The sequence below is a fragment of the Vanacampus margaritifer genome, chromosome 10 (assembly GCF_051991255.1).
Source record: "Vanacampus margaritifer isolate UIUO_Vmar chromosome 10, RoL_Vmar_1.0, whole genome shotgun sequence".
Taxonomy (NCBI): domain Eukaryota; kingdom Metazoa; phylum Chordata; class Actinopteri; order Syngnathiformes; family Syngnathidae; genus Vanacampus; species Vanacampus margaritifer.
The window spans coordinates 7,216,328-7,242,325 of NC_135441.1; the positions used below are offsets into that span (position 1 = coordinate 7,216,328).

The 25,998-nt window shown below is 43.8% G+C and overlaps 3 protein-coding genes across 8 annotated transcripts in view; 2 read left to right on the top strand and 1 right to left on the bottom strand.

Annotated features, from left to right (window-relative positions):
* Window positions 1-2,133, top strand: part of afap1l1a (actin filament associated protein 1-like 1a) — a 38,403-nt gene extending 36,270 nt beyond the window's left edge. For all 6 annotated transcript variants that reach the window (XM_077577478.1, XM_077577480.1, XM_077577479.1 and 3 more), the window contains 3 exons: window positions 345-520; window positions 600-725; window positions 896-2,133. In XM_077577478.1, coding sequence (XP_077433604.1) covers window positions 345-520; window positions 600-725; window positions 896-922 — 329 coding nt within the window. In that variant the 3' untranslated portion in view covers window positions 923-2,133. The remainder of the gene's footprint in view (window positions 1-344; window positions 521-599; window positions 726-895) is intronic.
* Window positions 2,004-25,998, bottom strand: gabrp (gamma-aminobutyric acid type A receptor subunit pi). The gene is made up of 10 exons (XM_077577486.1): window positions 25,761-25,998; window positions 20,682-20,747; window positions 20,498-20,610; window positions 20,359-20,426; window positions 20,030-20,247; window positions 6,147-6,229; window positions 5,809-5,946; window positions 5,582-5,734; window positions 2,828-3,021; window positions 2,004-2,749 (listed from the first exon to the last, which is right to left on the bottom strand). The coding sequence occupies exons 2-10, from the start codon at window positions 20,732-20,734 to the stop codon at window positions 2,417-2,419; spliced, it is 1,353 nt and encodes a 450-aa protein (XP_077433612.1). The 5' UTR covers window positions 20,735-20,747; window positions 25,761-25,998; the 3' UTR covers window positions 2,004-2,416.
* On the top strand, window positions 7,296-10,819 carry LOC144058876 (uncharacterized). Its single transcript, XM_077577484.1, has 2 exons — window positions 7,296-9,142; window positions 9,299-10,819. Exons 1-2 carry the CDS (start codon window positions 8,338-8,340, stop codon window positions 10,711-10,713), a joined length of 2,220 nt encoding a protein of 739 aa, XP_077433610.1. The 5' UTR covers window positions 7,296-8,337; the 3' UTR covers window positions 10,714-10,819.

Consider the following 25,998-nt stretch of genomic DNA (forward strand, 5'->3'; position numbering starts at 1 on the left):
GTGTTCACAGACCACAATGCTATTGTCCTACATTGTATTTATTTCCGCATGCTGTGTGTGAGGAGCAACTGCACAGCGTAGTCCTAGCTCTACTAGCTAGCTACGTAAGTAGCTACTTGAGCTTCGACCTCCGACTACCAGCAGTAGGTGTCATGAAAGGCGTGTGTGCATCCAGCCAAGCTAAACTTTTTGGGACTATTTCCTCTTCTCAGTTTTGCTATTCAAAGTGCTTTGATGAGGCACAAAATGCCTTTTTTTTTCTCTCACAGACTGCAATGTGAAACCGCTTATTATGAGCCTTGGTATTGTAATTCTACACTCAAGTGTACTGTATGTGTCTACAGAGAAGAGATGTGTCTTCTTGAACCAGCGTGTGTCCCAGCTGGAAGAGGCTTGCCGGGCTAAGGAAGCAGTACGAGTGGACCTGGAACTGCGACTGTCCCAAGTTAAAGAAAATCTCAAGAAAAGCCTGGCAGGTGGCGCCTTGGGCGCACCCATGGAAACCGTCCCACCTGTCAAGGTATTTTAAAAAGAGGATTATTCATCTTTATCCGCCCCTGCCTTCACATACAATTATAAAATTTATACCTTGTCTATAGGGGTCCAGAAAGAAAACGCATAATATCTACAGTGACAGCTTACCAGTAAACTGTGCCTCGGAGATGCGCAAGCGACCCCCCTCTATGTATGCTTCGTCTTCAGGAACTGTCATGCAGAAGGCAAAGGTAATGCTTACATTCACTTCCTGTATGCTCGCCTGCCTACAGTCGAGCAATTTCTCTGTAAAAGCTTTTTTTCCCCCCGATACCATTGAGTGATTTGATTATCTAGTGTTGTGTACTGCACATTTTGTTCTGTTTTGTGTCATTTTATTTTTTGCCTTCTATTTTTCTAGGAATGGGAATCAAAGAAAAGAACTTAAAGACAGCATCTTCAGAAGTACTTAAGTAATTGGAACTGATTACAGGATGTAAAGTTGCAGTCTGCCATCCTGCCGAGGATGATTTCTCACCCTCATTCAGAAGCACAAATGTCCAAGTCAATGTTGTAATGAAAGAAAACAGCCACTAGATGGAGATAAATCTTCTATAATTCTTTTGTACTTCAGCGCCTGAGACGTTTCAGAAATCCAAAGACTAAAAAAACTGTTCAGCCTTAAATAATGCAGATCTCCACGTGGTAAGCACAAATGAGATATGTCAGGTGTTGGAAAGTTGCAACGCGTAGTGCAGTGTGAATGCATGCAATATTGGCTCAAGGAGGGGGTTATGGTTTTGTATGGGAAAAGACAGATTATAAATGTGAGGTGTTGTGATAAGATGATTGAAAGTAGATAAAGTCCCAATGTGCCTTTCAATTACTGTTTTTTTTTTAATGACTACTGTTTTCTATGTTTTGAGCTTAGTGTATAGTTCATGTCAGAGTTTTCATAAGGCTCCTGATAACACAATTTAACCATCTGCTAAAGGACGTGCGTCACGAGATGTGCACTAAGTTTAGGTTCTGAAGACATCCTGCATCAATTTAGACATATCCTAGAGCACAAATGATCATTGCCATTGATAGTTGAGCCATTCATCGAGAGGTGTGATGTGAAAATATAACTCAATCTGTCAAAGTGGGGAAATTGTACCTTTTTCATTTACCTGCAAAACCTGTGGTTGACTTTTGCACTTTAAGATTCTCTGGCCTGGGTGTCTACAGACCCTTAAAGTCATTAAATGGATTCATGCTATTCATTGCCATGACATGTATTTTGATAACATTACAATGATAATCCAGTTTAAAAAGATACACCATTATTAAATGTTTTCTTTGTTTGTTTTTCCCACTTCTTCATTGTTCACGTTCCTGCCTGCTTAAGCTATTTAAAATAGCAGTATGAAACAAGTTTGAAGGATTGTTATTGTTGGTACGTTAACACTAATGAGATTTATTTTCCACATTTGCTCGTCCTGAAATTATAATAGCCTCAATTATCCAAAACAAAACAGCACACCAGCTTGTCCTGCATCACTGTTTTATTATTCTAATATTACATGCTGTGAAAGTAATTACAGAACATGGTCTTGTACAAACAATGTATTTGTAAAAAAAAATAATAATAAAAGGCAGTCAGTCAGATGGAACACATTTTAGTGCTGAAACAGACATTTGTTTTTTACAGCTAGTTAAATTGATTTGCCGGTCGATGGACAAATTACAGGCATGGTGGACTCGCGTGTGATGTGATGTCGATGTGGTATTCATTTGTTGCCTCATCATCTGGTTGAAAGTTGTTTTTTTACATATCACTTCTCAACCAAAAGCATGTATGATGACTTCAGATCCAAGCGACTGGCCTGGCGTCTCCGTCGGGAATGCGAAGCAGCTGCAGGGTGGTGAAATGAACCCAGCGGCAGCTTGCGAGCATCTCTCAGAGAAAGAGATAATAAAGCCAGTAGAGAATATTGACGAAAAGGAACGCCGTGGGGAAAACGGTGCGGGCATGGCGGTCGATGTTGTGTGGATTTTCCACAATGAAGATGGCCACTGCCCTCCTTGAAGCCTCCTTCACTGACGACAGGCTGCAGCCTTGACCTGTTTTTTCCTCCTTGGCTTCACTGGTGGCCTTCGTGTCACTGTTGGCTGACTGTTCTGTAGGTTCCTCGGCGGGGGAGCTCACTTTCGCCAAATTTTTCGGCTGGGTGGAGCTGACGATGGGGACGGAGCCGTTTCCGCTGGACTCGTTGAACTCTCTCACAAGATCCTAAAAAAAAGATGTCTGCTTTCATTATGTGAACATCACGCCAATATATTTTTGTTGATGTTTGGACATGTGTCCCACCCTGTGTAAGTCCTCTATGGTCTGCTGTTGCATGGTATAGAAGTGAGCACATGCGTACTCCAATAGAGCACCAAAGATGAAGGTAAAGCAAATGCCCAGGTAGACGTCGATGGCCTTAATGAAGCAGTTGGCATTTGGTAGGGAGGTGCGAGCGCCCATCATAAGAGTAGTCATCGTCAGGACTGTCGTAACACCTGCAAGAAGATCACAGTTTCATGTAAGTGTTTGTTCCTCCTATCCATTTTCTATAACCCTTGTCATCATTAGGGACGCTGGAAATTTGACCGTGAGGGGGATTGCTTGCCAGCAAATTGCAGCCCTCACAGTTGTAATGACCTTTTCTACTAATCAGATTAAAGTCATAGCCGTCTCCTCATTCTATTACCTTTCAGACGTACTGTATGAGTCAGATCGAAACTTCTATACTGCTTTCTTGGTGCTCTTTAGTACTGATTCTAGAGTCTCCAATAAAGTTTACTGTTAGCTACCGGTACATTGCAATGTATTCTTGAGTTCCTTCAGTAAGGAATTTAAAGAAGTGACATTTTTAGTGCACAACCCTGTATTATCACAATGCACATAGTTGACCGAATATTTTATTTAATCATGATATACAATACGAAGCAGCATACGGTGCACTCCTGATCACCACTTCTAATGCTTCACAGTTGTTATAAGCAGTGTTGGGCAGTGACCAGTTACTAGTAACGCGTTACTGTAACGTAGTAACTTTTTAATAATAACTAATACTCTAATGCATTACTTTTTTAAATACAGTAACTCAGTTACAGTTGCAATATGGTGCGTTAGTCAGTTACTTAATAAATTGTTTAATTTGATCATTTAATTGTGCGACACTTGTGAGGATAAGCCGTTCGGAATAAAATAATGAATGGATGGCTGCTGTGTACTGTACTACTTCCTGTTAACTTTGGATTGCTGTTGCCGTACATGCTGACGAAGAAGACGCATTATGGGCGGGTATCGGATTTGGCAGTCATGGAGAGTCAGGGTGAGTGCAAGACGAGTTTTTCGACGTGGAAATATGCTCATTACTTTACTTTAGCTAAGCATAAAGGAACAGCGTATGTTCTTTTTTTTAATTAACTAAAAAGTTACTTTTAATAGTAACGCATTGCATTTTTGTTTAAGTTATCATCAGAGTAATTGAGTTACTTTTAAAATTAAGTAACTAGCAGCTGTAACTAGTTACTTTTTTTTGGTTACGAGCACAACAGGTTATAAGACACTTGTATAAAATTTATAGTGGGGGAAAAAAATACTTTTTTTTTTTTTTTAAATTTCTCTTACAATCATATTCTATTTAAATACTGTACAGAGTATGATGATTCAATGATTACTGTGGAGTTGAATTTTGGGATTTTCGTTTTTATTTTGATAGGCACTTCTTTCCGCAACAAAGTCTACCTTTACTTCCTATTTTTGCCCGCGTAGTGTTGCCACCTTCGTATAATGTAACTTGTTTACTGAATGCACTGTAACTTAATCCTCACATTTTTGTGGAGGGAAGAAAAAAAAAGAGATGAGATTTTTGTGTTGTTGAAGACTATGATGAAGTCTAACTTGATCATACCACGTCTAAGTTCATATTGTGCCACTATGGACTAATATTCACTCGTACATTTATATCCAAGTTGTCTTTTGCCTTATGCCAAATATCAATAAAATTGAATTAGAATCACCAAATTCTCATCAATTTCCATCCCTAATCACAAATGTCTCATAATTCTGTGACAGTTTCTCAATTTATTTATACAATGCTGCAATTACATTAATCTTCATTCTTGTAGCATCTGAGGTTTGAGCATCACTCTTGACAATTCATGAACTCATTCTATCCTGGAGTGCACATCTGATAACTCAAGTTCTCTGTTACACATGCACACGGCACAACGCTGTTTATTGAACTCGGCTCACGTCACCAGCGTGACAGTTACGGTTGTCGCTTAAGCATGTCGCCCAAGCACCCCACCCTCCAAGCATCAGTAATTCTACTACTACTGTAGTAGTTGTATTAAGCGGGTTTATTGGCTATGCCTGAAGAGTAATGCACAAGGCTGCATAATAGAAAAGCAACCGTGTTGAGTTACAGTCTCGGATGCTACAGAGTAGCAACAAAGATAATACAAAATCCTACACATCAAAATAACAGCATAAACAACTGGGGGTTATAGACTATTGTACTGTAGATGTTTTTATATTGCAGTACTATATTAATAATGTGTCAGAAAAGTTCAGAACCAAAATGCATTCATTCATTTGCATAAACAGAATTGTCAGGCACGCAAGCAAATGATAATTAGGAACCCATCCATCCATCCATCCATCCATTTTCTTAACCGCTTATTCCTCACAAGGGCCGCGGGGGCGCTGGAGCCAATTCCAGCTGGCTTCGGGCAGTAGGCAGGGTACACCCTGAACTGGTTGCCAGCCAATCCAGGGCAGACACAGACGAACGACCATTTATACTTACAATCGCACCTAGGGACAATTCAGAGTGTTCAATTAACCTGCCAACCGGAGTACCCAGAGAAAACCCATACTGGCACGGGGAGAACATGCAAACTCCACCCAGGAAGGCCAAAGCCCGAACTCGATCTCACGTCCTCTGCACTAAGAGGCGGACGTGCTAACCAGTCAACCACCGTGCCGCCTAATTAAGAGCCACTTCTGAAAAATAACCGATTTTGGATTCTCATCTTTGTTTGAGACTATGATTAATCTGTTACTAACCAATGCAGGTCCTGGCTGGTACAGACGACTGGCTGATCCAGAATGAGACCCAGGAGAGAACCACCAAGAGAGTGGAGGGAACATATGTTTCCAAGATGAAGAACAACACGTTTCTGCGCAGTGCAAAATGCAACACCAGCTTGGGGTATTGTCCTGTGAACAAACACAAACGCACATGAACCCTTCTAAAAGCTATAATAATTCCCTTGTGTTTGCAGTAGGCTTACCAGTTTCGTACACAGCCTGTGACACAGATGTGTAGTAGCTCTCCACGCTATACTGAGCCAGCCGCAGCGTGTCCAGACCCTTCACTGAATCATTCCCTCTGGTCCAGTAAAACACAACATCCTGCAGGTTGTAGCCCCCTGATTACACACACAACACAACACTTGTCTTTATTGAGTTCTGTAGCCAAATGCAAGCCTGTGTCGTTAGCGTCATACTTACTACAATGATGATTATAATGGTGATGATGATATTGAGGAAGATGGAGATGATAGTGGCCATCTACACCGTATATAGGAGAGTATGGTGGATGTGAGTGAGTTGGAATTCAGTTACTCACAGCTTTCTAGCTGCAGGGTGCACACCTGTCTGTCCATGGGGTATTTGGTCAGGTCCATGTTGCAGGCGATGGTCGCTGTGATGCTGTCAAGACAACATTGTCTGATTTGTGTGCATGCTTTCACCCCTCACACACAAGCTGATGTGTTGGTTCATGTGTAGGTGATTGAGGTGAAACAAAAGCGTCCAAAAATGAAGCTGCACTATTTTAGCCATCCTTCAATTTGACTATTTTTGTGTGTATGTGTAAAGTAGTATAAATTGTAAACTGAAGCCCTGTACTTTGGTTTGAATTCTATTGCAGTTTTCTGGATGTCATGATTAAGTAATTAACTAGAGCAGTTTTCAAAACAATAAAACTAATTGTGCAGTCAAACGAATTCTCTACTAACTGATGGTCCGTGCCCACACTCTGAGTGGCCCGTCGATTTATTTACTTTTGGTGGGGGAAATTTTTAAACAGTGGACCCCCACATAATAAGGTACCAAGCGCCACCCATAGATTCACCTATTCAGAGTTATTTTTATTTTTTTTAAATATTTATTATTGGGAAAAAAAAAGGTTTTGTTTGGGGGGAGCCAACCCCCATTATTCGTGGATGATGTATATCAGAAGTTTGTCAGACATTTTTGAAGAATATACTATAAAGTGAAGCCCTGCTATTCATAGGCCTGTAAAGTTTTAGGTTGTAATATTACTATTCACCACTAGATGGCAGACATCACTTGGTTGTGCTTGCACCAGGGTCTTATACTACAACATGAAGAGGCCTAAAAATTAGTGGTGAGCCGGATATTCTTACAACGAGAATATATTTTTTTCTGGATACAAATATAACACGGATAGAATTCCTTAATAGGGCTGAACCCTCCCTCCTCATGCTGTTTTGTAAATAGTTTTCAAATAAACAAAAAACAAAAAAACTACTTTTGATCAATCCATATAAATGTAAAACTTTTTTTCCCCCAATTTCACAATAAAAAAAAATAATGTATTGACGTAAGCCCCACCCATATTCAGTTAAACCATGCCCACTTCCGGTTTAGGCCCCGCTTCCTTCAAATAAAGATACATACTCATCCCTACTAATTGTCACACCGCGGTGAGGGTGTCTTGATCATACCTGCCAACTACTACGGTTTTGCCGTAATGAGTACGGTTTTCTTGAACCCATTACGGTGTTACGGTTGCATTACAAAAACTACGGTTTTCCCCTTGAAAAAAAAAAAATTAAAATCGTAAATAAAGAATGAAAAACATTCCACCACGAGATCGCGAAGTACAGACGCTCCCCAACATACGAACGAGTTCCGTTCCGAGCGGTCGTTCGTAAGTTGCTTCAGCGCTATATTTTGTATTATAATTTATGTTTAAAGCCTATATAAGTATATTGAAGGTTTATATAAGTATGTTTAAGGCTTGTATACAAATAAACGGCATTGGTTTGTACTGAAAAAAACTTTTAATAAAATAGAGAGAATACGTACAGTACAGTGCAATGTTAGAGAGAGAACGAGAGACACTTAATGGAAGAACACGTCGGAAGAAGTTGAGGGTCGAGGAGAAGAAGATGCGGGTTGGCGAGTATCTCCCTTGGAGGATTTATTCGAAACTGGCCGAAAGAAGCGATCCAACGACGACTGCACAGCTTCCTTTTTTTTCTTCATAAATGACGCGGTAGCACTGTGTGGCATCATTTATTTGATTTGCAACCTTTGGGCAAGGTTCGATGTTTGGGTCTTGCTGCTCGAAGAGTGCGAGGGCTTTATCTATCAGCGAAAACCCCTCCGCCAACAGTTTCGCCTCGAATTTCTTCACGGGGGGAAGTGTTTCTTCCTCCTCCTCCTCGACACGTTGCAGAGCCTCCAATGAGCTCTCACAGCGCCAAGCGGCGGTATTAGCGGCGGAAAGAAGCACTACGCGCAATACAAAATCTTAACTTACAGCATCTCTTTACGGACATTTTTCGACATGTACTGTACGCGCAGACATGTTCGTATGTACCGTTGTTCGTAACTCGAAAGTTCGTAAGTAGGGGAGCGTCTGTACCATTTCAAACAAAGGCTATCGGTACTGCCAGTCGTCTGCGCATGCGCGAGGTTTATTTTTAGCTCAATTGGCTCAATTAGAGCACTGCAATTGTTTAATCGGCAGCGAGAAGGAACCGAGATATAGGTGCTTTGAATAGATTATGGAATCTACCGGAGAAAAAGTGCAGAAAATTGTGAAACCGAAACGGAAATTACAGTGCTTTCGTGAAGAATATTCCAAAGCTTTCCCTGGAGTAATCATCAGATCGAGAAAAGGTGAAAATTATGCGAACTGCACACTGTGTAGACAAGACTTTTCTGTGGGTCATGGAGGAATTAGCGACGTTAATGACCACGTGGGAACGAAAAAACACAAATCAAATGCCAATGACAGTAATTCCAGCGGCAAAATCTCCACTTTTTTTGTCGCCCCAACCGATTCTTTGGACGTCATAAATGCCGAAGTGTTATTTACTGAAGCGATCATTGAACATGGTGTTCCAATCGCTATGGCCGACCACATGGGACCGCTTTTCAGGAGAATGTTTCCCGATTCTAAGATCGCTAAAAAATATGGTTGTGGGAGAACGAAAACTTCGAACATCATTCAGTGCCTTGGTGAAGAATCATCACAAAGCATCGTCGATGTCATCAAATCTTCGCCTTTTAGCATGTCTACTGATGGAAGTACAGACTACGACGATGTAAAACTTTATCCAATTTGTGTACGATACTTCGATAACCAAACAGGAAAAGTTCTGTCAGTGCTTCTTTCGTTGAGAGAATGCAACACGGCATCGACGGGCGAGAACATTTTTAAGATTATTGAAAAAGAAATGAACTCGAACAACATTCCCTGGGATAATTTAGTGTGTTTTGCTGCCGACAACGCCGCTGTTATGCTTGGATCCAAGAAAGGAGTCGCGTCCTTCATCACAGAAAAATCTCCGTCAGCATACATCGCAGGTAATTGACTATGCACGTTATTCAAAATTATTATTATTTCTTATCTATGTGCCTATTACGAAAACGCTGCAAGCTGATTAATTTATGGTATCAAATATATCACTTGAAAATACAATTTTCCATAGTTTCTTTTCAATTTTTGCAATTAATTTGCAGGTTGTTCCTGTCATCTCATCCACTTGGCTGTTCAGAGAGGGGCGAAGCAATTGCCAGTGAAGCTAGATGATCTGCTTGTGGACGTGTTCTACTACTTGGAGAAGAGCAGCAAACGCAAGCAGGCACTCCGACAGTTCCAAGAAGAGGAAGGTCTACCCAAGGCCAAGATCCTGAAGCATGTGTCAACAAGATGGCTGTCCCTGGAGCATTGCTTGGACCGACTCCTTCAGCAGTGGACGGCTCTCATCAAGTTCTTTGAGGCGGAGGTGGGTCATGAGAAGAAGTCCAGCATGCCATCCAGCAGAGGAAGAAAGAGGCCCTACACTCCTGATGTGAAGAAGTCGGAGGAGAAGAAAAGGAAGCTTGACACGGCCGCTCCTCAGGCAACAGATGAGAAAGCAGACTCCTCCAAGACCTTCGACTTGGCCAGGTGCATGTTCAAGGAGAAGGAAATGGCGGACAAGTCTAAGAAGGTGAAGGAGAAGAAGAAAGAAGATGACACCAAAACCAGCAGCAGCAAAGCCAGCCTTATCCTCACCAAGATGAGTGACAAGAACACTTTGTTGTATGCCCATTTCTTGATGGCAGTCTTGCCAATCTTCAACGAGACCAACACCTTCCTCCAAAAAGATGAACCCTGCGTGCATCTCTTGCACCATGTGCTCTCGACTCAGTTCAGGAAGCTCATCATGCGCTTAATGAAGCCAAAGGTCATCATCGCTGCCAGTGACATCACAAAGGTGAACTTTAAGGACCGGGCCAACCAGAAGGACGACGAGGATCTCTTCATCGGAACCAACTGCAGGGACTATGTGGCTGAACATGCAAAGGAATGTGACCTCACCACTTTCTTTTCCAGTGTCAGGGCATTCTACAGCAGCACATGCAGCTACATGATCAGGGCATTTCCCTTTGGGGATGAAGTTCTGGTGAATGCCCGGATTCTGGATATCAGCTACAGGCAGGACTGCAAGTTCCGCCAGGTGAGATTCTTTGCTGAGAGGTACCCTCACCTCCTGACCAAGGATGACAAGAGGAGTCTGGAAGAGGAGTTCCTCGTATACCAGTGCGATCCACTCACCCCTGCCGTCACAGAAGCTGAGCGAGTGGACACAGCGTGGAACGAGCTCTCTAAACTCAAGGACCCAGCCACTGGCAAGGCCAAGTTTGGAGCCCTCTTCAAAGTGGCCAAGTCTGTGTTGGTGATTTATCACAGCAACGCAGACTGTGAACGGATCTTCAGTCATGTCAACAAGAACAAGACGGAGTTCCGGGCAAGTCTATCGACCAAAGTGCTTGGCAGCCTGATGACGAGGAAAATGATGATGACATCATCTGGATACAAGTGCCACAGTGTGACCCATTCGAAAGACCAGTTGAAAAAATCAAAACGATGCACAATGGAGAACAAATAATGCTTAGGCTGTAGCTTGTATAACATGGAGAACATTTGGATATCATTCATTTATGAGGGTTTTCTATGACTTTGTTATATTAAATAAATTGTTGAGCTTTAAAGAACTTTCTTTTGATTATTTCCATCAGTACAGTTAAGGTAAATTGACAGTAAACATGAGGTTGTGATTGTGAAAAAAATGTAAAATTTGTTACTTCTTAGCTGCATTTTAATCCCTGAAAATGCTAAAAATCCTTTGGCTTCAGGGGGGCTTCACCCCCCTGAACCCCCCACCGGACGTCGACATGCGGCCCCTGGACCCTAGCTACTAGGCTTTTTCACTTTCAAAAGTTGGCAGGTATGTCTTGTCATTTCCTGTTTTATTGTGAAAAGTCTGACTCCTCTCGTTTCAGGTCACTTGCCCTTCCTCGTGTGGTGTCTGTGTCAACCCTGATCCCTGATTGTTTCCACCTGTTCCCCATTACCCTCATTTGTTAAATAGTCTGCGTTTTCCCTGTCTTGTGCCGAAGTGTTTTCGTTTGAGCCACTGAAGCATGCCATAGACCACAGCCTTGATACCCAATTGCCTTGTTGCCTTTATTGCCTTGTCTCATGAGAGAACCTTTGTTTTTAATTTTGTATAGCTTAGTTTTGTTTAGTCATAGAGTGATTTTTGTTTTTGAATGTAGTTTTGAACTTCCTCCCTTTTGGAGCGCTTTCAGTTAATGTTTGTATAGTCTTTATTTTCTCCCTCTCATCGAAGAGCTTTTGTTTTGTTAATTAAAAGCTGCTTTACCCTCCACCTCTTCCTCTGCGTCTGAGTCCAAAAACAGCCTCGTTGTGTCAGAACACTTCGGCCAGCATGGACTCAGCAGAGAGAGAGCAATTGATCGCAGCTTTGCGGGCTCAGGATGCCCGTCTACACCGACAGGAGGAGTTTCAGACCGCCATGGCAACGCAAATGACCGAGCTTTCAGCTCAGATTCCGGGTGCTCGAAGTCGCACCAATAGCCCTCCGTCCGAGCCAGAGACTCAAGCTACCTTGCCGATCCAACCCGTGCCATATACCGGATCAGGGATCAAGTTAGCCTCTCCTGAGCGATTCTCTGGAGAGCCAGGACAATGCAAGGCCTTTTTAACAGACTGTGACATTCATTTTGAGTACTCCCCCCAGGCTTTTCCCACAGATCGTTCACGGGTGGCTTTCATGATTTCTCACCTGACTGGAAGAGCCAGAGCCTGGGCCACGGCAGAGTGGGCCCGCTGTTCCCCACTTTGCAGCTCCGCCCCGAAATTCCGAGCCGCTCTTCAGGGAGTCTTTGACCCAGCCTGTTCTGACCGGGAAAAGGCCCGGCAGCTAAGCAGTCTGATCCAAGGAAGGGACTCCGTGAGTGACTATGCCATACGCTTCCGCACTCTTGCGGCAGAGAGTGGCTGGAACACCACGGCGCTCTACGACGTTTTTCTCAAGGGCCTGGCAACGTCCATCCAGGAGCTTCTCATCGCAGTCGATCTTCCACCGGATTTGGACTCCCTCATCGCCCTGGCCATACGGACGGATCATCGGCTGCAGGAGGTGACGCAGAGCCGCACTCGCCGGACCAGGACAATGGAGGGCTTCCCGCGCTTCCCAACATCAGGGGGGTCAGCTCCTCTCGGATCCCTGTCAGTTCAGCGCCAACCAGCTCCCGCGCAACCAGAGGAAGAGCCCATGCAACTGGGCAGAGCGCGGATCTCGCTGGAGGAGAGACGGCGTCGACAGCGGGAAGGGCTGTGTTTCTACTTTGGGAACCGAGATCGCCTCGTGGTCGCCTGCCCAGCCAAAAGGACCCAAGAGGTGAGTCAAGTCACGACTCCGGCGGCGGTTGCACGAAGACTCACGTCAGTAAGGATCAATCATCACACCACTCCCACAGACCTCGATGCCCTGATAGATTCTGGGGCCGACGAGAGCCTAATTGACTGGGGGCTGGTGAGACAGTTAGGAGCCAAGACTGAGCCGTTAATCAAGCCCATTAAGGCTAGGGCACTGAATGGAAGTGAACTATTCATTATTACGCACATCACAGAACCCATCCAGCTCCAAGTCGGCCAACATAAGGAGCACCTAGTTTTTCAGTCTCCTTCACGGACCCTGGTCCTAGGACACCCCTGGTTGTGTGAACACAATCCCCATGTAGACTGGGTAACTGGCGAAGTTCTGGGATGGGGAAAGAATTGTGTGAGCCATGGGATTGGTTCACCAAACCGAGAAGTAGACATCACCACAGTTGATCACATTTCTGTCAAATCCTTCACAGACGCAGAATACCCGAATTTGAGCACCGTGCCTCCATGCTACCATCACCTCCAGGAGATCTTCAGCAAGACCAAGGCCATGTCGCTCCCACCCCATCGTGCCTATGACTGTGCCATAGAACTGATTCCTGGTTCCACCATTCCCAAGGGACGCCTATATTCTGTTCCAGGACCAGAGAAGGCGGCCCTTAGGGATTACATCGAAACTTCCCTGAAGGTTGGACTGATTCGTCCTTCCTCATCACCAGCGGGAGCAGGTTTCTTTTTTGTGGGGAAGAAAGATGGTTCCTTACGGCCATGTATAGACTATAGCCCCCTTAATGACATTACGATAAAGAACCGCTACCCTCTTCCTCTCATGTCCTCCGTCTCTGAAAATCTCCAACAAGCCACGATCTTTACTAAATTGGACTTGCGCAACGCCTACCACCTCATTAGGATCCGAGAGGGGGATGAGTGGAAGACAGGGTTCAATACACCTAGTGGCCATTATGAATACCTGGTCATGCCCTTCGGACTCACTAACGCTCCTGCAGTTTTCCAGGCCATGATCAATGACGTGTTGAGAGACTTTCTGGACCAGTTTGTATATGTTTATTTAGACGACATACTCATATACTCGACAGATCTAGCCACTCATCAGATCCATGTTTCCAAGGTTCTTTAAAGACTGCTGGAGCACAAACTGTATGTTAAGGCCGAGAAATGCATCTTTCATGCTGAAAGCGTCTCTTTTTTGGGTTTCGTCATAGCTCCGGGGAGGGTTCAGATGGACCCGGCTAAAACTAGGGCCGTGACGGAGTGGCCCACTCCTGTTAGCCGCAAGAAGGTTCATCAGTTCCTCGGGTTCGCAAACTTCTACAGACGCTTCATCAGAGGGTTCAGCGCAATAGCTGCCCCTCTGCATGCCCTCACCTCCACTCTGGTGAGGTTCAGTTGGTCACCGGCGGCTGAAGCCGCTTTTGAAGCACTCAAGAAACGATTTGTCACAGCTCCGATCCTCATAGTACCAGATCCACAGCGGCAATTCATGGTGGAAGTGGATGCGTCCAATGAGGGGATCGGAGCTGTCCTGTCTCAACGCGCAGAGAAGGATGGAAAGATGCACCCCTGCGCATTCTTTTCACAACGATTATCCAAGGCCGAGCGGAACTATGACGTTGGGGACAAAGAGCTTCTGGCCGTCAAGCTTGCTCTGGAAGAGTGGAGGCACTGGCTTGAGGGGGCAAAGCATCCATTCGTGGTCTGGACCGATCACAAGAACCTGGAATATATACGCAAAGCCAAGAGACTCAACTCACGCCAGGCCAGATGGGCACTGTTCTTCAACCGGTTTTCCTTCTCTCTCACTTACAGGCCGGGGTCTCAAAACATCAAACCCGACGCCCTGTCCCGTCTCTACGATCCTGAGCCTGTAACTAAGGAACCAGAGACCATCCTTTCGCCGGACTGTGTGATTGGAGCCGTGACATGGTCAATCGAGAGGGAAGTGAAACAAGCCAACGGGGAGGCAACCCCACCAAAAGGGTGCCCGGCGAATAGACTATTTGTTCCAGAGCAGCTGCGCCCACAGGTGATCCATTGGGGTCACACCTCGCTTCTATCCTGTCATCCGGGAGTTCGACGGACAATTTACGCCAGACATGTCCAAAGTCCGGCCCCCGGGCCAATTGCGGCCCGTGGACAAATTTTTACCGGCCCGCGGCCTCTATCATGAAATCAATAATATGCGGCCCGCCAGCACTGTTGACCACAGTATAAAATACATGTGTACAAAAAGCTATTTTTCATTTCACCAGAAGATGGCAGTAGCCCTGTGGCCGCACTCTGGCCGCCGTGACCCTTGACCTTGCGTGATCGTTTCAGCCCAGCCCATTTCTAACATGGCGTCTGTAAACAAAAAAAGGAAAGTTGACCGCGAGGGCCGCCGCTTCCAGGACAAGTGGAAATTTGAGTATTTTTTCACTGAAATACGAAACAACTGTGTCTGCCTAATTTGCCAAGAGACTGTGGCTGTTTTCAAGGAATTCAACATCAAGAGGCACTACCAGACGAAACATGCTAGCTACGACAAGCTAACTGGGAACAAACGCGGTGAAAAAGTGAAGCAACTGGAAGCTGTTTTAACGGCACAGCAAAGCTTTTTCACAAGAGTCCGTGAGTCAAATGAAAATGCCACAAAGGCAAGCTACGAAGTGGCAACGCTGATTGCAAAGCACTGCAAACCTTTCACTGAGGGTGAATTTATTAAAGACTGTGTAATGAAAATGGTTGAGAAAATTTGTCCCGCGAAGAAGCAAGAGTTTGCCAATATTTGCCTGGCTCGTAATACTGTGGTACGGAGAATTGAAGACGTTTCATTAGATATTAAGAGACAGTTAGAGGCAAAAGGAACTGAGTTTGACTTTTTCTCGTTAGCGTGCAATGAAAGCACGGATGCGTCCGACACCGTTCAGTTACTGATCTTTTTAAGAGGAGTGGACAATGACATGAACGTGAGTGAAGAGCTTCTGGACCTCCAGAGTCTGAAGGGCCAAACAAGAGGAACGGATTTATTTGTTTCTGTTTGTTCCACCGTAGATGACATGAAACTACAGTGGAATAAAGTCACCGGGATTATTACGGACGGCGCACCTGCCATGGCTGGCGAGCGGAGTGGATTATCAAGCCTTGTCTGTAACAAAGTCAGCGAAGAAGGAGGCAGCGCTATTAAACTCCACTGTATTATTCATCAAGAAGTTCTCTGTGCCAAATATATGAAATATGATAATGTTATGAAACCGGTGATAAAGACTATTAATTATATTCGCTCCAAAGCGCTGTGCCACCGCCAGTTTCAACAGTTTCTTCTCGACATCCAGGCTGAATACGGAGATGTTTTGTATCACACCGACGTAAGGTGGCTCAGTCGGGGGTCTGCGCTGCAGCGCTTCTTCTCTCTCAGGGAGGAAATTGGACAATTCTTGACTAAAAAGGGACAACCCATGCCACAATTAAATGATCCTGTTTGGCTGGCTGATTTGGGATTTTTAGTTGACATAACGCGACATCTGAATGCGCTGAACACAAGCCTTCAAGGGCAAAATGCAGTGGTAAGCCAACTGTATTCACACATCAAAGCCTTTCGGACCAAGCTGCTACTTTTCCAAAGACACCTGTCACAGGCGCAGCCCAATACCGCACATTTCCCGTCGCTGCAGGAAATTGTGACCAGTTTCCCACAGATCAATATCAGTGCGCAAATGACAAAGTATGCAGCAGACATCTCATCTCTGGTTGAGGAGTTTCAGCAGCGCTTTCGGGACTTTGCAGCTATTGAAAAGGAGATCACGCTTTTTTCCTCTCCTTTCTCCGTGGACCCTGATGACGCTCCAGACCACCTGCAACTGGAGCTCATTGAGCTGCAGTGTGACGCCGAGCATCGCAGTCGGCACCAACAGCTCCCTCTTGTCAACTTCTACCGCCAGCTGGATGAAGGCAGGTTCCAAGCAATTCGGACATTTGCTAAGAAAATGCTGAGCTTGTTTGGCTCCACATACATGTGCGAGAAGACATTCTCCGTTATGAACATTAACAAGAGCCGCATGAGGACAAGACTGAGTGACTCTCACCTGCGTGACGTCTTGCGCATCAAAACCACTGCTCTTGAGCCAGACATGGACTACATACTGCAGTCAAGATCCCAGTATCACCCTTCACATTAGTGCAGGCAAGACCTTTGTTAAGTCCTCTGAGTTGAATAAATTCTTAAATCTCAGTTAATTAATTTTTTTGTGATGGTCAAAATCACAGTTTGAATATGCAGTGATCATTGTTTTGTTTTCAGCACTTTTCCTACAGTGAGCATATAATAGTGAATAATATGTAATGTTTCACATGAACTTAGATATCCTTTATAGTTTTCTTAATTTTTTGTGGTTTGTGATTTCGGTAAAAACCTAAATGTAAAAAAAAATGTAAAAGTAAAAGTATGCCATTTGTAATTAAAAAAAATCCCAAAAAGTTAATTTGTATTTAATGTTAATGGTTCAAAGAATGTCAGGCTAAATAGTCGGCCCCCACACATTTTCACCTTACCAAATCTGGCCCTCTTTGCAAAAAGTTTGGACACCCTTGATTTACGCCATCTCCCGGCGTTTCTGGTGGCCTTCCATGGAGCCGGAGGTCCGGGAGTACATCGAGGCCTGCTCGGTATGTGCTCGAAACAAGACATCCACCAGATCACGCATGGGTCTGCTACAGCCTCTTCCCATTCCTTCTAGACCATGGCCAGAAATTTCCCTGGATTTTGTCACGCGACTTCCTCTCTCCAAAGGAAAGACCACCGTTCTCACAGTAGTTGACCGATTTTCTAAGATGGTCCGATTCTTAGCCTTGTCAAAGCTTCCCTCAGCCAAGGAAATGGCTGAGGTCATGATTAAACACGTTTTTCGGATTTACGGGTTCCCTAGAGACATTGTGTCGGATCGGGGGCCCCAGTTTGTGTCACGCTTTTGGAAGGAATTTTGCCGCCTAATAGGCGCCAAAGCCAGCCTAACCTCAGGGTACCACCCTGGGGCTAACGGTCAGTCGGAACGTCTCAACCAGCAGCTGGAAACCGGTTTACGGTGCCTTGTATCTCAGAACCCGGCATCGTGGAGCAAACACCTGGTCTGGGTTGAGTTTGCCCATAACTCCCTGCCCACCTCTGCCACTGGACTCACCCCCTTCAAATGCGTTTTTGGATACGACCCTCCTTTTTTTCCTAACCTAGAGTCTGAGGCCTCTGTTCCCTCAGCCCATGCCTTGGTCCGTCGTTGCCATCGCGTCTGGGCAGCCGCTCGGCAGGTTCTGGAGCGCCAGAGGGACAGAGGCAAGCGAGCAGCGGATCGGAAAAGGAGACCTGCTCCAGTATACCAGCCAGGGAACAAAGTGTGGTTGTCAGCCAAACATCTGCATTTAAAGGTGCCATGCCAAAAGTTGGCGCCTCGGTTTGTGGGCCCATACCCCATCTCCAAGGTGATCAACCCGGCCGCGGTCCGTCTTCGCCTGCCTCGGTCCCTGCGTGTTCACCCAACGTTCCACGTAAGCCAAGCCAAGTCAAGCCAGTCAAGGAGAGTTCTCTGGTTCCGGCTCCTACGCCCCCGCCGCCTCCTGTGATTGTGGATGGGGGGCCCGTCTACAAAGTCAAGCGATTGCTGGCTGTCCGCAAGCGGGTCCGGGGCAGGCAGTTCTTGGTGGACTGGGAGGGGTATGGGCCCGAGGAAAGACAATGGATACCTTCCCACTTCATCATGGATGACTCTCTAATTGAAGACTTTTTTGGGGATCATCCTGACCAGCCTGGGCCGTCAGGAGTCGGCCCTAGGGGGAGGGGTACTGTCACACCGCGGTGAGGGTGTCTTGTCATTTCCTGTTTTATTGTGAAAAGTCTGACTCCTCTCGTTTCAGGTCACTTGCCCTTCCTCGTGTGGTGTCTGTCAACCCTGATCCCTGATTGTTTCCACCTGTTCCCCATTACCCTCATGTGTTAGTCTGCGTTTTCCCTGTCTTGTGCCGAAGTGTTTTCGTTTGAGCCACTGAAGCCTGCCATAGACCACACACAGCCTTGATACCCAGTTGCCTTTATTGCCTTGTCTCGTGAGAGAACCTTTGTTTGTAATTTTGTATAGCTTAGTTTTGTTTAGTCATAGAGTGATTTTTGTTTTTGAATGTAGTTTTGAACTTCCTCCCTTTTGGAGCGCTTTCAGTTAATGTTTGTATAGTCTTTATTTTCTCCCTCTCATCGAAGAGCTTTTGCTTTGTTAATTAAAAGCTGCTTTACCCTCCACCTCTTCCTCTGCGTCTGAGTCCAAAAACAGCCTCGTGTCACTAATAATTCTTTATAGATTTGGAATGACATGCAGGACAAACATATTACCTTAGCTCTCCATAATTATCAATTAATAACAAACCGGAGGCCTTAAGATGGTGATCCGCTTGCCTTATACTATTTTAGAAGTGTTGCTAACAAATTGTAACAAATAAAGTTGTGGAATCTGTGGGCATTCTACTTTGGGGTTGATATTATTTTGTTCCGTTTTTCAAATTTTCAAACTATTCAAGAAGAAGCTTTAGCTGTCTGTGGACTTCAAAAGCGAATTAATGCCCAAAACAATTATGACAGTGAAGCAAATTGCTACCCTTATTCCAGCTTTTGGGGGAATGATTACGCTGCATGATCAGATAATCATATTATAAAGCCATGAGTCACAAATAAAAAAAACAAACTGAAATCAAGAAAACGTGAGCTAGAGATGATTGAAAACAAAGTCGAGGCCTGAAAAACTATTATTTTTTGGCACTCTGTCCTCTGAAGTCAACAACAAGCTCCGTGACGAAAGGGCTTCGGGGTATGTCGGCTGTCGCCAATAGTGGCTGAATGCCCATGTCGGAGGGGCGAGAAATGTCTTTGTTCGCACACGATATGGCTGTTTTTAGGGGTAAGCCTTATTAACTAAATGATGTAAAAAAGGTAATAACATCTTTCATTCTTTGGTTAGGATACTAGAGTACAGTTGTAATCGCAATGCGCACCTGACTAAGGGATGGAACGTTTTAGTTCTATTGCTAAAATGTTACTCGAAGTATGAGTACTAGCAGGGGTATAGTAATGTGGGGTGGGGGTTAGTTAATTATTCTAAGAGCCCATGACTGACGGGAATCCTTCTGGCTTCGAAGTAGTGTTGTCAACTTTTTGTCTGCCACTGGAGCAGGGGTCACCAACTCCAGTCCTCGAGGGCACCCTACATGTTTTAGATGTTTCCCTCCTTCAACACACCTGATTCAAATGATCAGGATCCTTATCAGGCTTCTTCAGACCTTGCTGATGATCAGTAGTACTAGTATGAGTATTAGTGTGCGGAGGCTCTTAGCTTAGGTAGCAAGTTGCTGCAATTCTAATGAAACCTTTAGATCTTTTCTGAGCACTTCAACATGATTTCTCATGCTCATGCGCTCGCTCTGCATATTATTTCTTTAACATTGTACAATATTTGTGAATAAGTGGGAGAATATACCGAAGGGCATAGAGAACGGTCCCGTTGCTGAAGATGCGTATGAGGCGGTTTTCCACCGTCACATCATGCAGGAAGGAGCGCTTTGAGTCAGGAATGAAAGTGTCGGGGATCCAAAGAAGTGACACCAGGCGTCCATCCAAGCTGACACTCTCGTTCCCTGGGAACACCAGTCTGGAATCACGCCACCGCTGGCGCAAAAAGATAGTTGCAGTGTAGTCCTGTAAAGAGACACCTTGGTGTATGAAATCATCAACTGTGACTTTATTGCCTCGTTCAAACAGAGACATATTGTCCCACTCAAAGATAATAGCAGAAATATTGTAGCCTACCATATTGATTTCAGAGATGGCATCGATGCTTGCGATGTCAAGACTCATCCCGATTTCCACAGGACCCTCTGTCGGACAGACACAAAAAGATTTGGCAACCAATGCATGGACAATACTAACTGATCAAAACTGCTTCTACCATTGAAATTGGGTCTCAAGTAGCGGTTGTATCCTTTCATCAGCTTCTGAATGGTCGGCAGGAGCTGGGAGTCGTTCCATTCCCCCCAGTGAGGGCCAGGGAACATGCAAGCACTGGGGACCACAGACAGAAATCAGTTTCAGCGCTATCCATGGCACAAGTCGTGCAGTGGGGGGTGTCTCACCCAAGAGTGAAGGTCAGGCACGTGATCAGCGGAGTAGGCAGCTGGACAAACATTTTGGATCAGCAGCTGAGCAATGACAAATGTGAAGAAATGCTCATTGCCCATAAATCACTGTGCATACTGTGTTTACAGTAGGATGTCATACTTTGTTATTATTATTTATGCTAATATTCACTCATTTTGAATTTGATGCATGTTTCAAAAAAAGCTGGGACAGAAGCATAATTGCAATTTGCCACTGTGTTCCATCACTTTTTAACAAAATTCAATAAGCGTTTGGGAACTTAAGACACTAAATTAGTGAGTGAAACTTTATAGGTGGAGTTGTTTTCCCTTCCTTTTTGATATACAACATACAGTTTAGAGCTTCATAACATGCCAGCCATTTTCATTGGGAGACGGGTCTGGACTGCTGGCATGCCAGTCCGTTACGTTTTTTTACTACAAAGCCACGCTGTTAACATGTTCAAAAAGTGGCTTAAGATTGTCTTGCTGAAATTTGTAGAGACATTGCGTTTTTTAATACTTTGTCCTGCACTCCCAAAAGACGTATTTATCTGTATAAATTATTTTTTTATGCTAGAGCATACAGAAGGCTTTGATACAGCTTCTGACATGAAGAGATCGCTTAAAGCAATGGTCGTTATTAAAAAATGGCCAGTAGGTGGCAGCAGAGTATAAGAAATCAGCCAGGGCCATGTTGCAACAAGCTCTTTTTCTCAGTGTTTTCAACAGGCTTGTGAATAATGATGAAACTTAGCTATATTTTAATGCTAATTGCTGCAAAACAGAAACAGACACAAATCTACTTTTTTGTCCTGATGAAAGAAGAGACTCTAATCTTTCATTTAGTAGGTTCCATGTTTTTATAACAATAGAACAGAATATTCTGTGGACCTTGCAAAATCAGTCAAAATCCAGTAAAACAGCCGTGTGTGAAGGGGGTTGCTTTAGTGAAAATGGCTGGGAGTAAATGATTTAATTGTGCCCTCACAGATGTGCAAGTTACCCATTCTTTTGGCACTAAGTAACGCAACCCACAAACCATCAAAGATATCTTTTGAAGTTTGTGCTGATAGTTCGAATGGTACTTTTACTCTTTGGAGGACACAATGTCCATGATTTACAAAAACAATCTGAAATATCAACTCGTCTGACCACAGAAAATGTTTCCACTTTGCATCAGTCCATCCCAGATGGGTGTGGCCCAAGAGAAGCTGGTGTTGATGTATGGCAATTGCTTTGCATGTTAGAGTTTTAACTTGCATTGCTAGTTGTAGCTACAAGCTGTGGTAGGTGACAATGGTGTTCTGATCATTTACACAATAATGCTGTTTTTTATTGCAGTGGATGGAAAGTTACAGGCACTCAGTAACTCTTTTTATGATATTATGGACCATAGATGATGAATTCTCTAAATTCATTGTAATTCGACATTGAGAAACATTGTTGTTGAACTGTTGGACTATTTTCAGTTGTTTACAAAATTTTGAACCTTGCACCATCCTTGCTTGTGAAATGATGATTTTCATAAACAATTTTAATGCAGACTCGTCAGACCACAGCACACTTTTACACTTTACATCGGTCCAAACCAGATGGGTGTGGGTCCAGAAAAACAGCAACGTTTCTGGGTGTTTTTGATTATGGCTTTCACTTTGCATGGTAGATTTTTAACTTGCATTTGGAGACATAGCGTTAAAGGACATTGGTCTTCTGAGCTGTTCTTGAGCCACTTGGCAAGACGCTAACACATTGATGCTTTTTTTTGTTTTTAATGCAATGATGCCTGAGGGATGGAAGATCATGGGCCTTCAATTATGGTTTTCGGCCTTGTCACTTACGTGCAAAGATTTTTCCAGATTCTCTGAATTTTATGGAATTTAGATGATGAAATCCCCAAATTACTTGTTCTTAAATTGATGGATTATTTACTAAACGCAATTGTTTACAAAGTGGTGAACTTCACCCCATTCCTGCTTGTTTACATTTGAGTCTTTCTGGGATGCACCTTTTATACCCAATCATGACAACCACCTGTTTCCAATGAACATTTGAAATGTTCAAAACAGATGTTATTTGAGCATTCCTCAACTTTTGTCCCAATTTTTTTTTGGAACATGCTTGAGGCATCAAATGAAATATCTTGTCTTTGTAATGTATTTAATTGAATATTGGTTGAAAAGGATTTGGTTCAAGTAATATTGTTCCAATTTTTCCTGCCGAAATATCTTTTGTGTTGTTTGTCCCAAATGAAGTTTCATGATTTGAATTTTATTTTCTGAAGATGCAAATTCCATTCCGCAAATTGATCTTAAATAATATCTAAAGATTTCTTTTTTGGGGGGGTTCGTTTACAAATATGGCTTTGTTCACACTGCAGGGCGTGATGCCCAATTCGTATTTTTTGTTAAATCCGATATTTTTATGTACCGTTCATATTACAAAAACAAATGCGACATTTAATATGAATGCAATGCGGCCGTGATGCGACTCGCATGCGCAATAGTGATGTGTCGGTCGCGAACGAACCGGCTCTGAGAGCCAGATCTTTGACGTGAACGACGGGAGTCGCTTTTCTTTCTCTTTCTCTCTTTTTTTTCTCTCTAAAGCCGCATTTGATTGGTGAGTATGTGTGTGTGACGTCTCTGTGTCTGCGCTGAGCAGCAAAAGGGGGGAGGGGCACACGACAGCACGCTGCAAGCCGTCACACACACTCGAACGCGAACGGGAGGAAGGAGACGAGAGAGAGGAGGAGAGCGCTTGTATAAACGGAAAGGTAAAAAAAAACTGTTAAAAAATGAGTGACAAGAGAAAATGCAGCAATATATGGACACATTTCAATACAACAACTGACAAAACTAAGGCAGTGTGTAAAGTCTGCAAGACTAAAACTTCATATCGGGGAGGCTCTAGTGTGCACTTCAGTCCCATCTTGTTTTGTCTAATTTGTTTGCACTTTCTATTTGAGTTTATAGTCGAGTTTATAAATAAAAGTGTATTTTATACACCAAACATTTGATATAGTGCAATTTTTTCACATTAGTAATTCGTATTGCGCATAGTTTTAAATTGTTGGTAATATATTTATTTAAGCAACAAAAAATCTAAAGAGCCATTTGGGAGCCGGCTCTTTTTAGGGAACCGAACCAAAAGAACCGGTTCCCTAAAAAGAGCCGGAATTCCCATCACTAATGCGCAACCAGCACACGTCGAGTGATGTAACTGTTCACAAAAATAACCCAACTCGCAACGTTTTACCACCAGCCAAGCCGCTGAGGCAAGTGACTTTTATCAGTGTCATATGCAAATTTAGCTGTGCCAACGCACGCTACAGATTGGTGGACTGGTGGACTCGTTTCGCGGACGTTTTAGGAGTTCGATTCATGCGTCTTGTCTGCATATATTATGCAAATTCAGCTGTGCGAAGACCCACGCACCTGGTTGGTGGACTGTTTTCACGCTCGCATCTGGTTGGCTGCTGTCCTGGCTTCCTTGTGCGTCAGTTTTGAATGTGCTGTTTACAAACAGCAACAAAAATCCTCCGGACTTATTTTTTCACCTCATGTTGCCAGAGTAGCGAGGTTGGAAGAGGTAATAGAAATATTTTGGGGAAGTGAGGGGACACTCCTCGACCTCCTCATTTCATTGAGAAGTCTACGTCTATGTCTAAGATGACATCGCCATTCGTGATGAACTGTCTGCAGAGCTGTCAACTTTATGGTTCGTGTTTCAAGTGTGATTAAATTAAAGACAAATAAAAATGTAACACTTTTACTCAAAACAGCTTTGTATATTCACAGATGTGTCAGTAGTCTCCCTTCGAAGCAAATCAGAGCGCATATCAGGGTTTTGATGACGTATGAATCGGATGCGTGCGGATGAGCGTCCACAGTGCAGACGCATCGCATACATATCCGATTTATATCTACATACGAAAGAGGCCCAGGTCGGGTGTGAAAAAAATCGGAATTGTACCGTTCCCACTGCATGAAACAATCAAGACACTTGTGAAAAAGTCCGAATTGAGCTGCAGTGTGAACACAGCCTGTCATTGACACGCAAGCCGTTTTACCATTACTGCCGCTGGAGAGAGCTTCATTATGGTGTACCAACACACCAGAGTGATCTGGGATCTGAAATGCCAGGATGAGGCAGCCATTTTGCATTCACACAATAGCAGACAGCAAAATAAATTGTTGTAGTCTGAATTTGTGAACGTGTTGAAACTATTGTATGTCTCTATTACTATTACAGTCGTATAAAAAGTTGCAACCCTCAGTGATCGTTACACTCTGAATGGATTGTGTTGGACCTCTGAGATTCCAGATGTCTCAACAAAATGTGACATGTTTAATGGACTTGGAATGGATTTTTGAAACCAATGTGGTGCATCAGCCAATTTCTTCATTCAATGTGACAAAACTGCACGTTTGCTCTGTTCTTGTAACATGTGGGGAACTGGTCTACACCCTCCTGTTCTATAATAACTAGTCCTGTATGTCTAATTAGCACTTAAAGCGGGCAAAGAAGAGGAATGAACATTAAGCGGTTGTTTCGTTTTCCTGTATCCAAGTTACAGGTGACAGGGAAAGTGTTACCTGCTGATTTATGGGGCTGCTGCCTCATGGTTAATTCACAAGGCTGGTGCGATCACTAATTCTATAGCTAACTCATCAAAGACGCACCATTGTGTTACTGAAGGCAAAGCTATTCCGTCCATGTATTATTCACGCAGTGGTGCCATTCTAAATGATGTTTATGGCAACAATGGTTTCCCTTGCTAATAGCTGTTATGGGAGTTAAGACGTATCAGGTGTAATTTGTTTCTCTGCAGTCAGCTGTGATTAATTAATATCCGCATTTGATTCCTTACTGTTTTCATTCATCTTGTTTCTCTTGTAGGCTACTTTCTTTATACTGGCGATGGTTTTACTTACTCAAATGCATAAAACAGTCCTTATGGCACTTGTGCATGCATGTCCACTTTGCAGTATTACGATTATTATTATTCATTTTTTACAATAAGGCAAGAGAGTTTAGTTGTTATGGTGTTTGCTTGTTCTTTCTTCTTCCTACCTGTGTCCGTACGGCACCAATGATCTTCTGGATTTCTTTGTCCACCTGTTCTTCTTTTGCCCGTCGTTCTTTTGTTTCCTCTTCCAGTTTTTGACTGCACTCTGACTAGTCTTTCTTATCTCTTACTTACAGTTGCATCCAAGTGTCAATCCAGCAATGAAGCGCTCATTTGGTCCTGGTGTGCTGGTAATGTTGCTTGTTTGACTGTATGTGCATCTCCCTGCACCTCTGCACAGCT